Genomic DNA, 12,408 nt, shown 5'->3' with positions numbered 1-12,408 from the left:
AATGTTAAGTTTAATAGTTTACTCACTTCTCTTTTGGTAAATTGAAATGCTTTTATTATGTCAAAAACTTCATTGGCAAAGTTATATAATTGGTAGCTTTTTGGTTTGTTTCTTTTTTTTTTTTTGTTATATGCAGTCTCATTCTGTTTCTCCAGGGTACAGTGGCTTAGTGTCCATCTAGCTCATAGTTACCTCAAACTTCAGGGCTCAAGTGAGGCCCCTGCTTCAACCTTCCCAGTAAATGGGACTACAGGTGCTCTCCACAACACCCAGCTAGTTTTTCTATTTTTACTTTTATTATTTATTTATTTATTTATTTATTTATTTATTTTGAGACAGAGTCTCAAGCTGTTGCCCTGGGTAGAGTGCTGTGACATCACAGCTCACAGCAACCTCAAACTCCTGGGCCCAAGCAATTCTCTTGCCTCAGCTTCCCAAGTAGCTGGGACTATAGGCATCCACCACAACACCCAGCTATTTTTTGGGCTGGGCTGAATTTGAGCCTACCAGCTCTGGTACATGTGGCTAGTACCCTAGCTGCCTGAGCTACAGGTGCTGAGCCTAGTTTTTCTATTTTTAGTAGAGATGGGGGTCTTACTCTTGCTCAGTCTGGTCTCAAACTCCTCAGCTCAAGCAATCCACCTGCCTCTTTTTTCCACAGTGCTAGGATTATAGTCATGAGCCGTTGTGCCCAGCCGATTTATAGCATTTTAAATTATTATTTCTTAAATAGGTTGATTCCTTTCTCAAATCACTAGTTAGGGAAGTGCTTTTTAATTCTAAAATTCCTGGGATTTTATGTTAATATAAAATATATCATCTACTTATAAAGAATATAGCCTGAAAAGTTTTTTTAGCTTTTTAATTTTGAGATTATATTTGTTTAATTTATATAATAACCAATAATCTTTCTTTCCTTCTGTGTTTGGAGGGGCATGTATGTATGAGTTAATTTTACATGCTTTATCCATTCAAAAGTCATAAGATACTGAATGGTTAAAAATTTGCACCTACAATTATATTTGTTAATTTTCTTTTTATTCTTATTTTTTTAAGCTTTGGATTTTTGGTTTTTATTACTTGCCTGCTCAATATAGTGGTTTAATCATTTTTCATCAATAAGACCAGACATCTCATTATTATATATTTTTAATTTAAATGTGTCCTAATACTTTTTACATAATGTCTGCTTTAAAACATTAATTTCTCTTTTATTTAATTTTTGTAGATTAATTTTTGCTCAACATCTTTTTCTTTTTTTCCTTTTTTGTAGAGACAGATCCTCACTTTATAGCCCTCGGTAGAGTGCCGTGGCATCACACAGCTCACAGCAACCTCCAACTCCTGGGCTTCAGCGATTCTCCTGCCTCAGCCTCCCGAGTAGCTGGGACTACAGGTGCCCGCCACAATGCCCAGCCATTCTTTGGTTGCAGTTCAGCCGGGGCCGGGCTTGAACCCGCCACCCTCAGTATATGGGGCCGGCGCCTTTACCGACTGAGCCACAGGCGCCGCCCTGCTCAACATCTTTTTAAACACAACTTTTGATTTGGTCTCTTCCTCTGTTAAAACAGATTATTTAGTGTTATAATTTCTGTATTTGGTGTAATAAACTGTAGGATGTAAAGCATCCTAAACTTTGCTGCTCCAAACGCTTACTTCCTATTGAAAGATATAATTTGGAAGATTCTACTCTCACATTTTTTGCATTCCTTTTAAATTCTAGTAAAAACTTTCCTTCCTTATCTAGAAATATCACACAAGTATTCTGTATCTATGTTTATTATTTGTGCCAAGGTGTCCCAAAGGCTTATCTTTTGACTGTCTCTTGATGGGACATAGGATCTTTCTTGGGGGTTGTAAATTGATTCTCAACTCCAAGTGTTCATTGTTACTGAGAGTAATTCAAATTTTGCACTCACAAACTAAAATTAACCTATCATGGGACTTAAACTGGAGATGGAAATTCATGTATGTCGCTAAGTTTTTCTGAACTATGTTTAGTTTATTTCTTTGTTTTCTGATTTCTGTTCCCTTCCCCCTTTATCTTGGGTTCTATTCCTAGGGTTGAGTAGGCTATAGTATTTTATATCTTTTTTAAAAATGTCAAGATTGGGAGATATCTAAAAGTTGCTGCTTTATACCTACTTTTAAAACTTTCCTTCCTTAGACAAAAAGGGACAGAACTTTTCTTTAGCTTCCTGCTATTTCATCTGCTTTCTATTAATAATTTTGTATAAACAAAGATATCAATTAGTTTCATTTGTAAGTAGTAGCCTTTCTCTCTCATTAGTGTTTATCTTTTTAACTAAGATTTAACATTCACCCCCACCCCCAGTAGTCTCCTGAATGGTGAATTTTTTCTCTATGATTAGATTTTTTTACTTTCAGTTTCTTTTCTTTTTTTTTTTTATTAAATCATTGGTAGATTTTTTTACTTTTTGGTAAATTTTCCCAAATGAAAAACTAGGTAATAAAATGACTGCATTGTTGGAAATAAATTGCACCTTGCCTGGGAATAAAAATTTTATTATGCACCTTTTACCTTGAGAATTCTGTAATGTTGCTTCAGTGTGATTTGGAGTCAGGAGGTAAATTTAATGAGACATAGCCATGGCTGAAAATACAATTAGGAATGGACATTGGTTCTGTCATGTATTAGGTATGTAAAATTTGTTTTAGGTTTTCTAGGTGGGAAAATCACCTATCTACTTTATAATGTTATTGCAGATATCAACTGAGATATTATGATCAATTCTGTATGAGTTTTAAAATGACTATAAGCATTTTAAGGTCCCAGCTAGATAGGTAAGTAAATCATAGTACAGTGTAGGATTATAAAGGAAATGGGAACAAATTAATGAGGGAATTGAGGAAGGATTATGGTGACAGAGAGACAATCACATGTGAATGGGATTGTAAAGGATGGCATCCTGGGGTGGGTGGTGCTATATAGGAGAATATTCTAGGCAGATCTAGTATGTGTAATACCTTGTCCTTATGGAAGGCCAGGAGAGACAATATGCTCAAAACCAAGGATTGATTGTAGTGGATAGATCAGAGTGGTCCCGCCATGATGCCTTCTATCATAAATTGTCTCAAATGGCACCATCCAAGGGAGCAGTGCTGGGATGGTCTTTGGAAAAGGATGAACAGCATATTGGACCAGAGATAGGAACCTGACTCAAAGATGGCTTATCCATTAGCTGACTAAGAATGCTAAAGTGGCTTGGTTAAAAAGGTTTTACCCAATAGGAAACAGACAGGTTTCTTCAAGATGTGGGTGGGGGGTATTAAACTGTAGCCAGAGGATACTGTGTCAGTCACTGGGAGAGCAATTGATGATGGCCATTCACTTGACCTGCTCTAAATCCTGGGGACTCCAAAATTCCAGGCCATGTATTACCTTATAAAAAACTCTCTTTCCAATACGGCAGCCTGTGTGAATCTTTTCCTGAGAGCCAAAGTAGCTTTACCAACATGTTAGGCCACTGAACAAAGAAGCAGAAGAGAAGTTAATCTGAAAATTTATTTCTGAGGTAGAGTCCATAGGAGTGACTGATTTGTTAACTGTGAGGGAGGAATTCCCTAAAGAAGTGGACAAGGGTGCTTTCCTTCTTACCAATCATTATTTTTATTAATATATTTTACAAGACTGCAGTTGAAATAATATTAAATACAAATTTTTTATACAGAAAGTGTAATAAAGTTAAAATAGTTCCTTGTAATTCATAGCATTATTGCAATGCTTACAAAATTTTTGCATAGAGTGTGCAAGGATTGATGTTATTCAAAACAAAACTAAAAAGCTCTTCTTACATCAACCAAACCCGGAGAAAAAACCAAACCAAAACAAAAAATAACCCAAAGGCTGAACTCAATTGATTTATGGGATGGGGTTCCTTTTTCAAAATCTCCAAGCAAGTGAGACTTTATGACCTCATCTGTTCTGTTAGGAACATTAGAATCTGGCTTCTCCAACAGTGCATCTAGCCAGAATAATGATGGATATCCTCTGCCTTTTCCTTCTAAAAGATGACCCCCTTAAGAAGTGTGTTTCTGCTTTGTCATGATCTCAAAAAGGGAGAAACTTGACAGGGGCCTGTGGTTAACACACAGAAAACATCATTCCCTCCTCACTGAATAAAAATAAAATTAGTTTTGTATTTGTCAAAATTTAGATGTGCCAATGCTTCTCTTTACTTTGCTAGGATTTTCCCTGTCTTCCAGGTAGCCAGATATCTGGCTCTGGTGAGGTTATTTCAATGAAATCCTTTACAGGTACCCATTCCTGGCTTGCCATTTGGACATCTAAACCATTAAAAAGAAAATTCTTGGCTGACTTATCCTAAAATAGAGGCTTTGACATTTATGGGGTCATCCTTTTCTAAGCTTTTATGGAGAGGTTTAGCCAGATAGGCACTCCCCTCAGGACTGAGTCTGTTTGGTACAGTGAGGTACTCTATGCACAATCCCCCCAAAGGATCATAAATGTGTTCTGGAAAAGTCACGTAAGAACAAAATGGACCCCAGTCTCTTTGCTGCTATGGCCCTCTCAGCTTTGGGTGACGGTGGTTTGACAGCAGGACCTGACAAGGGCGTTCTGGTTTATAACCTATTTGGATGATCCCTGGTTGAGCTAATTCTTCAAAATGACTTTGTCTTTTAACTCTTACAGATCAAACCCTGATCTCTTTGCTCAGAAGATGGAAGTATCCAAAGTTGTAAGGAACTTCTGATACACTCATTTTCTCCCTTCTCGTTGGAATACCACTAACCTCATTGCTAAAGCTAACATATCAGGGTAAAGTGAGCAGGTTCTAGGTTAAAGGATGCCATTGTTTAAACCAAAATTGACAAATGGGTTCCATTTCCAACTCAGATGAGTTGGTAGTAATAGCCCGAGTCCTCTGGTAAGAATTCTGCATGTAGGGAAGGCTTTCGCCCATTAATGATGACTGGCAAGGTATGAGGTTTGGGGCTTAAGCTATCACAGAGCCAAAGTGGCCAGCTCAGCCCTGACATTGAAGCTCTAATGCTAATTGAGTCCTTTATCTGATTCCCTTTTTGAGTTTTGCCTCAATTAAAGGCAGCAAAGAACAATGACTAATCAGTATCAAAGACCACACCTAAAGTAAAACATTTGTCTTCTGAAGGGAGGTACTAAGTCAAGGAAATATATGTGGACAGAAACACAGACTTGTTCAGCTGCTCCCAGAGATCATTGAGTATTAAACCGTTTTCCTAAACATGAGGCTAACAACCTAAGTATCTTCCAACCTGTAAGGAAAATAATACTGACTTGACAAGAATCACAGAACAAACTTATTTTTCGGTTCTAAATTTCTACTATTCAGGCAGACTTTCAATACCTGCACTTTAGTAGCTATGCCATCATGGTGAGAGACTAGGAAAGGTAGGGAGATAAATGTTCTGTAGCCCCATGAAGAAGAGCTAGTCTAAAATCTGGTAAGGAATGTCTTTCAACAGTTTGACATGTTTGTGCCTTTATAGCATTGTTGTCAGGAGTTAGACCTAAGTTCCAGCTCTGCCATTTCCTAGCTAGGGGCTTAGGGCAAGTTTTTTTAATGTCTTTAAATCTCTCAGTTTTTACATCTGTGTATTGGAACTATAATAGAATACTCCTCAGAGGATTTGTTTTGAGAATGAAATAAGTGAATGTATGTAACACATTTAGGGCAGTGTCTAGCACATAGTAAGTGCTCAATGGCTGTTAATTGATAATTATAATTGAATAGAATCCAATTCTTTCCTTATTTTAGGATAGGCTTTGGGTCCAAGAAAACCTAGTAATCACAAAATTATATGCAAAATTTTGTATGAGTTTTTTTTGGGGGGGGTTGGTGAAGAAGTTTTATGGATTTAATAGGATTGCCAAAGGAATCCATTGCCCCCAAAATGTTAGAATACCATGAGTAAGATGAATCAAGAACTAAAGAAACATTGTCTTCATTACTGATAACTGTCATCTTCCTGACCTCAGACAAATCCTTTGCTATGTATGATGCTCCTATATAATCTAATAAACCAGTTTGGAGTTACTCACTTTATGAAATTTGAGCTATTTGATCTAAAAAAAAAAAAAAAGAAAGAAAAAGAAAAGGAGAAAGAAAGTATAAGAAAAGTAAAAAAGTAAAAAAAAGAAAAAGAAAGAAAAGGAAAGGAAAAGGAAAGTATAACTAGGGGCTACTAGATAATTCTAGGTATGAAGTATGCAGGGTAGATTTTAGATAGAGGAGCTATTTCTTTTTCTCTTCTCCCAGAAGGAAGCCTCATATTTGTATTATGTAGCTGACCTTAGATTACCACATGTTGAGTGATGAAGAAACACCATTCCCTTACTAAGTGAGGGTGTCTACATGCCTGTTGAGGCATTTGGAACACCACCCTAGCTCCCTATTATAACAGATGGATTCAGATTCTAAGTCAGCGGTTCTCAACCTTCCTCATGCCACCATGTATTTTCATTGTTACAAAGGGGTTGTGACCCACAGGTTGAGAACCGCTGCTCTAAGTAAACATGCTTCTTGTCTATAGCAAATCTTCCTTTGTTCTATTACAATGGTTAACCTGAAAGTGGGTGCTGAAAATAGTACCTGCTGGGCTCAAGTTGAGGAGTGGCAAGTATTGCTGTTGGTTTATTGATGGATTTGATAGTGTTGTTAATACTATTACAACATTATATTTCCTGTTGCCTCAAGGGCTTGCAATATTTTCACTCTTTCTCAAAGGAAGATGCTAATTTCCTACACTGTCAGTATCTAAAGAAGGAAGGTGGGGGAGAACACCAAAAAATATCATATGTGAGCCTGGGTTGTCCCAAGGAGGGTATTTTCTTTTACACTTGTGCTCTAACAATAACCAAAAGGAGAATCTCCCACAAGTAATTATTTTCCCCTTTGCCATTCAGACCTGCCTTGAGAAACTTCAAGGACTTCGTTATGAAGCAAGCTTTTAAGAACCATAGAAATCACATTGCTTTGGAAAGTGCTAATGTGTGTGGTGTGCTGCGGTTGAAGCCGCAGGCTTCAGACTGCTTTATCTCTTATCAATGGTTTGGCTTTGTGCATGACAAATTCAGAGGTAACTGTGTAATTTTAAATTCCAAATACCATAAAGAAAGAGATGCATCTGACATCCCAAAGCAGGAACTTTGACTATTTGAATGGAAATATGTTGGAACTGGGGGAACCTTCCACCAAGGAGATAGTGATGAAAGACCATAAGAAAGACATTTTATCTTTCAGATAAAAGGTCTGTTTTCTAAGGGTGTTTCTTTTATTATAACTTTTCCCCCATCTGCTACTGAGGTATCATGCAAATATTATCATTCCAGGAACTGCTTCCTTATCCTTTTGGCGCCTAAGATTTCCTGGGGCAAGGGGAAGAGGGAAGAAGATTGTAAACTGGTCTTGTTTACAATCCGATGAAATGAGATTTTTGCACTTTTCACAGAGCTTTGAAAAATAAGTATCAGGGGCTGGAAAGGATCTGTTTGGTCCAAACATCATGCTACCTTTTGCCTAAAGCAAGTTATTCTTATCTAGACGCTCCTGTTAAGGGCAGTGTAGCCAAATTAATCCTCTTTCAGCTGTATCCAGATAAAAGGCTGAGGGGTTCCCTTTAGTGACATTGATTAGGGTCTCTTAAATGGTTGTTTGCATTAAAAAAAATCCTCCCCAACATGCATACACTTACAAGAGTCATTCATAAATGATATTATTTTGACAATATTGAGTACAAAGCTTTGTATTAGCAAAAGGTATAGAAGCAGGGATGTCACAATTCAAAGTATGTCCTTTCCTTGCATTCTCTCTACTCAGAGAACAAATACTCAGATTCTTGGAAACAAAACTAAACTGGAATAAATCTGATTTCTCCCAGTAATAGCTTTATAAAAAGAATTTATATTTTGTTCTTACATATTTTAAGATGCTTCTTCCGATACAATTATTTCTTGTTTCCACCAATACCTAGTGTGGAAGGAGGAACAAGTTAGTTCACCTGATGTGTGGATAACTAAGGGGATGTTAAGTCAAAATTGTTGTCAGTAGGACCATGGAATAGGCATCTTGAGTATGGGAAAGTGAGGTGGAAACCTCTGTACATGAGGAGACAGCAGAAATAATCTCTTCAGGAAATAGATTCTAAATTGAAATCATAGGCTCCCCTGCTTTCCTTCTTGTCACACAATGGTGCTGACCTGAGGAAGCACCATCTATTAACAGTCTTTAGAAATGACCTTTGGAGGATCACATCTCTCCTTTTCCCTTTACTTTATCCTCTTTATTCCCAAGAATCCTCTGAGTCTGTTTCTCTGACAGGTGGATCACAACCCCAAATAGTGTAGGGCAGGCTTTCTGCATATAGTATAAAGGATAACTTCCCTCTTACGATACCTTGCAAAATATTCACATTCCCAAGCCCATATGGAAATGTAGGGTAACTACCTACCCTCAGGAAATTTGCTCCTTTTCCTGCTATTTCCAACACATATCATGTGTCAGCAAACTTTTTCTATAAAGGGCTGTATCTAATAGTAAGTATTTTATGTTTTGTGGGCTGTGAAATCTCTAACACAACTACTCAACCTTGCTGTTGTAGTGTGAAATCAGCCATAGACAACATGTAAGTGAGCATATGTGGCTGTTACAACAAAACTTTATTTACAAAAACAGGTGGTGAGTCAGTCAGATTTGGTTTCCAGGTCATAGTTTGCTGACCCCCATTCTGGGGTCAAACCTCAAGCGATCTTTGATCGTATGGTTGCTAGATAGATGATGAAAAATATCCAAAGGGAAGAAGACCTAATGGAAATTAAAAGCCAGTTCAAGTTTATAAGATTTATCCCTTGGGCAATATAATAATTATAAGACTGCTGTCAGGTTTCCACCTACATAGATATATGCCACCCCTCCATAAGGCTTTTGAAAACCTCTGTCAAACTCTAAATTTTCCCAAGGCTGACCTTTTATGACTTATTGAGCAGATATCAAATAGAATTAAGTACTAAACACATTTGGGGATCAATTTTTAATTTATAAAAATCTTCTGAAGAGTGTTAACATACTAGAACTTTGAGTATATTGAAGATTTGTTTGAACTCTTTGTTTGTTATGCCAGCTGCTTAATATACCCAAATGTGTGATTGTCTAGAAAATATTTATAAAGATTAGAAAGAATCTCATTTTTTAAAGTAGGGGCTAGCAGACTTTAATGTAAAAGCTATTTCCCCCCACAATTCAGATAAAACTTTCTCTGATAACCACAGAAAAATACTCTAGTTGGAGGGTGTTAAGAGACAGAAGATGTACATTGAGGAATTTAGAATATATTTTACTAATTTCTAGTAAAAGTCTGAATTGAAATACATGATTTCAAATTTAATAACAAATTTCCTACTTATTACTTGAATGAAAACCTGAATTTTATATCATGGCTATTCCCAATAGGTCCTTGGTTTATATTCTTGATTGCTATTATTATTTTTCTTCTTTTTTGTTATCTGATTACCTCTAGGATCAAATTTTGCATGTTTTTTTTAAATTAACATAAAAGTTCCAAGATGCTGATCATGGTCTTTCATGTGATGATAGAAAAAAATGAGAGGAAAGAGGTTCTGGGGACCTTTTGCTTTCTCGTCACCCATAGATTGTGTTGAAGTGCAAAAATGGTCTTTCTACTTTGAAAATAAAGAAAAAAAAAGAACTACCTTTAGGTAGTTACTCACAAAAGACCTTATAGCTAATATTGTTTACCTAAATGACATGGGGCAGGTCCTCCCAGTAGCCAAGAAGGGCCTTTTCTGTCTTGTAAAAACCCTGTATGTGATAATACGTAGGTTCTGGCAGCATGGGCCTACAGGGTATTAATAATACTTTTATAAAGTAATCTGATATCTTTTATGGTTTTCATTTTTTAGACCCTAGTGCTGTAAACTAACCAATCCTATGGTCTTGTCCTTCTGTGTGGGGATTTCTGCCTGGAGTGAGCCTGGCAACAGCATTGGTGGCCAGGCCAGGCCAGGCCTGCCCATTTCTCCCTTCTTAGTGGCCAGGCGACACACAGTGTGCAAGCCTCAGCCTGATGTTTGAATGTCATCTAAAAACCATCAAATCTCTCATTCATTTCCTATGACAAAACTTTCCCTTCTTGTGAAGTAAGAAACATTAGAATCTCATTGAGAGAAACAAAAAACAAGAAACAAAATCAACAGACACCACTCAGGCCTATAAATATCACTTCATTTGATTGTGGGGCTCTCCAAATGGCAATCTCAGACTCCAAGACAGCAACATCTCCATGCTGGGCTTCTTAGAGTCCACATCTGTCAGCTACTTGGTTTGTCTGTCAGCTCTTAAGATGCCCAGGAAGGGCCAAACAGGAAGCATACGTAGGCATCGTCAAGCCTAAGATATTTTTACCCCCTAATTTTGGCCTTCTGAAATAATGTAAGTGGTATGTGATGTTCATTTGTTTGGCAGGAAAATAAAAACTTGCAAATAGTTAAAAAAAAAAAAAAAAGATGCCCAGTCATGACTAAACCATTCCCCACCAATCACCCAAAATAAACTACAGGTAACAAGATAAATAAGATGTGCTTCTCCTTGCTGAGTGCATTGACTTAAGGCATAGGCACATTTCCCCCTCTTTGAACAGAGATGTTGTAATCCCCTGTCCCAGCACAAGAGCCGGCCAGGGTGACCCTGGAGCATGATGATGAAGGTAGGTTGAGGAGAGGTAGCTGATGGCGGGAATTAGAGTACTGCTCCCACATATGAGGCAGTGGGTGACGCTGGGCCCCAGGGCACACAGTAATTCTGATAAAGACACTTGACTCATTCTGCGTTAATGTTCAGTGAGCAATTCTGGCAACATGTAGTATTTTGGATCTATGATTCCTGGAGAAAACAGTAGATTTAAGAATGTGAAGCCCTAGCACTGATAAAACATACAAGAAGATCAAAGCTAGAATGTTTGTGCATGCTTTTAAAAATCAAAAGCATGTCTCCACATTACCTGCCATTCCCAAGAACTGTAAAATGTGGGTTCCACATGCTGTTCTTAATTCAACTTCCATCTTGAAATGGCTTCTCTTGGGGTAGGACTTCTGCTGTTAGACATTTTTGATTGACCTGATCATTTGGGGTTGGGATTTGTTGGATAAAGTCAGAAGGAAAACATAACAGCTTGTGAGCTGCTTTTCATTTAAACAGGGATGTACATATAGTATCACCCATTTATTCTTTGCCTGTCAGGCCACTGAGTAGCTTCCAGCCAACAGAGGAGCAGCTGTTATCTTATTTTGCGCTAATTTACAGCTCCTAATTTGACTGTGGGAAAGCAAGATAGCAGAAGTTTGTGAGCAGTTCCAAAGTTGTTGAAATTCATCCTCCTCCAAGTACAAAAGCCCTGATATGTTTGGCTACAAAGGGAGGGCAGCCCTTTTGAGTTCTTGCACTGACTTGTATGAAGCTACCCCTTCCCTCACTTAAAGAGAGGGAAGTTGGCCAGCCTTGTAAGTGCTAAAAAAGAAAACCAAACCTCTGTTTTGATACAAGGTTCTGAGAGCTTGAGTGTGACTTGGAGATTCCCGCCATCACTCCCTCCTATTGACACAAAAGGGGAAGATACACTATTAGCTGAACATGTGGGTGAACATTCTGTCAGTGTCCAAAACACTGTGTGAATCTGAACAGCCTGGGGAATGTTGGGCCTGAATTAGTGTTTAGATTTTTGTCACTTGGGTGGTAGGGATGGGATGGAAAATGACAGTGGATATCACAGGGTCACCCATGGTTCCTTTTGTACTGAAACCTCATTTTATACAGAGGATATATATATATTTATTTATATATATTTATATATATTTATATCCACCCCCACACACAAACACACTCAAACATACACACACGCACGCGCGCGCACACACACACACACACACACACAAAAGGTCTTTGATAGGCTTTCTGTGTTCTAGTAAAAATAGCTGGCAGTCAGTGTCTAAAGCCAAAAAAGGCCTTTATGCTGCCAACAATGTCCACTATGGATAGTCTTTCAAAGGCAGACACTTGTGTTTATCTGACAGGTGGACCCAGTTCCTGCCTGGGACAGGAATAATCTCCCATTGGCGCAGACGCAGATCTCGAAGACCTTCTGCCTTGTTCCTGCGGGTGTGTAGGATCCATGAGGCAGTCTAGGTAGTCTGATTTTTGCAGCATCTAACTTAATCTAAAGAGAGTGAATAGGAAGGAAAGAGTCAGTCAGAGGCTGTCATCTTTTGATATTCAGAAACAATATGAGGGTTCAATTCAACTTAAAATTATTCTTGGCACTCGAAGAATTATTCTTGGGATTGGAAGATAAACAAGACAAAAGCTTATGTTCCAG

General features: G+C 37.9%; 1 protein-coding gene across 1 annotated transcript in view; it reads right to left on the bottom strand.

Annotated features, from left to right (window-relative positions):
- Positions 1-3,607: 3,607 nt before the first annotated feature.
- Positions 3,608-12,408, bottom strand: part of SGCD (sarcoglycan delta) — a 448,917-nt gene continuing 440,116 nt past the window's right edge. The window contains exon 8 of the mRNA XM_053567126.1: positions 3,608-12,249. Within this exon, the coding sequence (XP_053423101.1) occupies positions 12,076-12,249 (174 nt within the window). The 3' untranslated portion in view covers positions 3,608-12,075. The remainder of the gene's footprint in view (positions 12,250-12,408) is intronic.

Source organism: Nycticebus coucang, chromosome 17, assembly GCF_027406575.1.
Source record: "Nycticebus coucang isolate mNycCou1 chromosome 17, mNycCou1.pri, whole genome shotgun sequence".
Taxonomy (NCBI): Eukaryota; Metazoa; Chordata; class Mammalia; order Primates; family Lorisidae; genus Nycticebus; species Nycticebus coucang.
The sequence above is the reverse complement of the archived record's forward strand: the minus strand, read 5'-3'. Positions and strand labels throughout refer to the sequence as shown.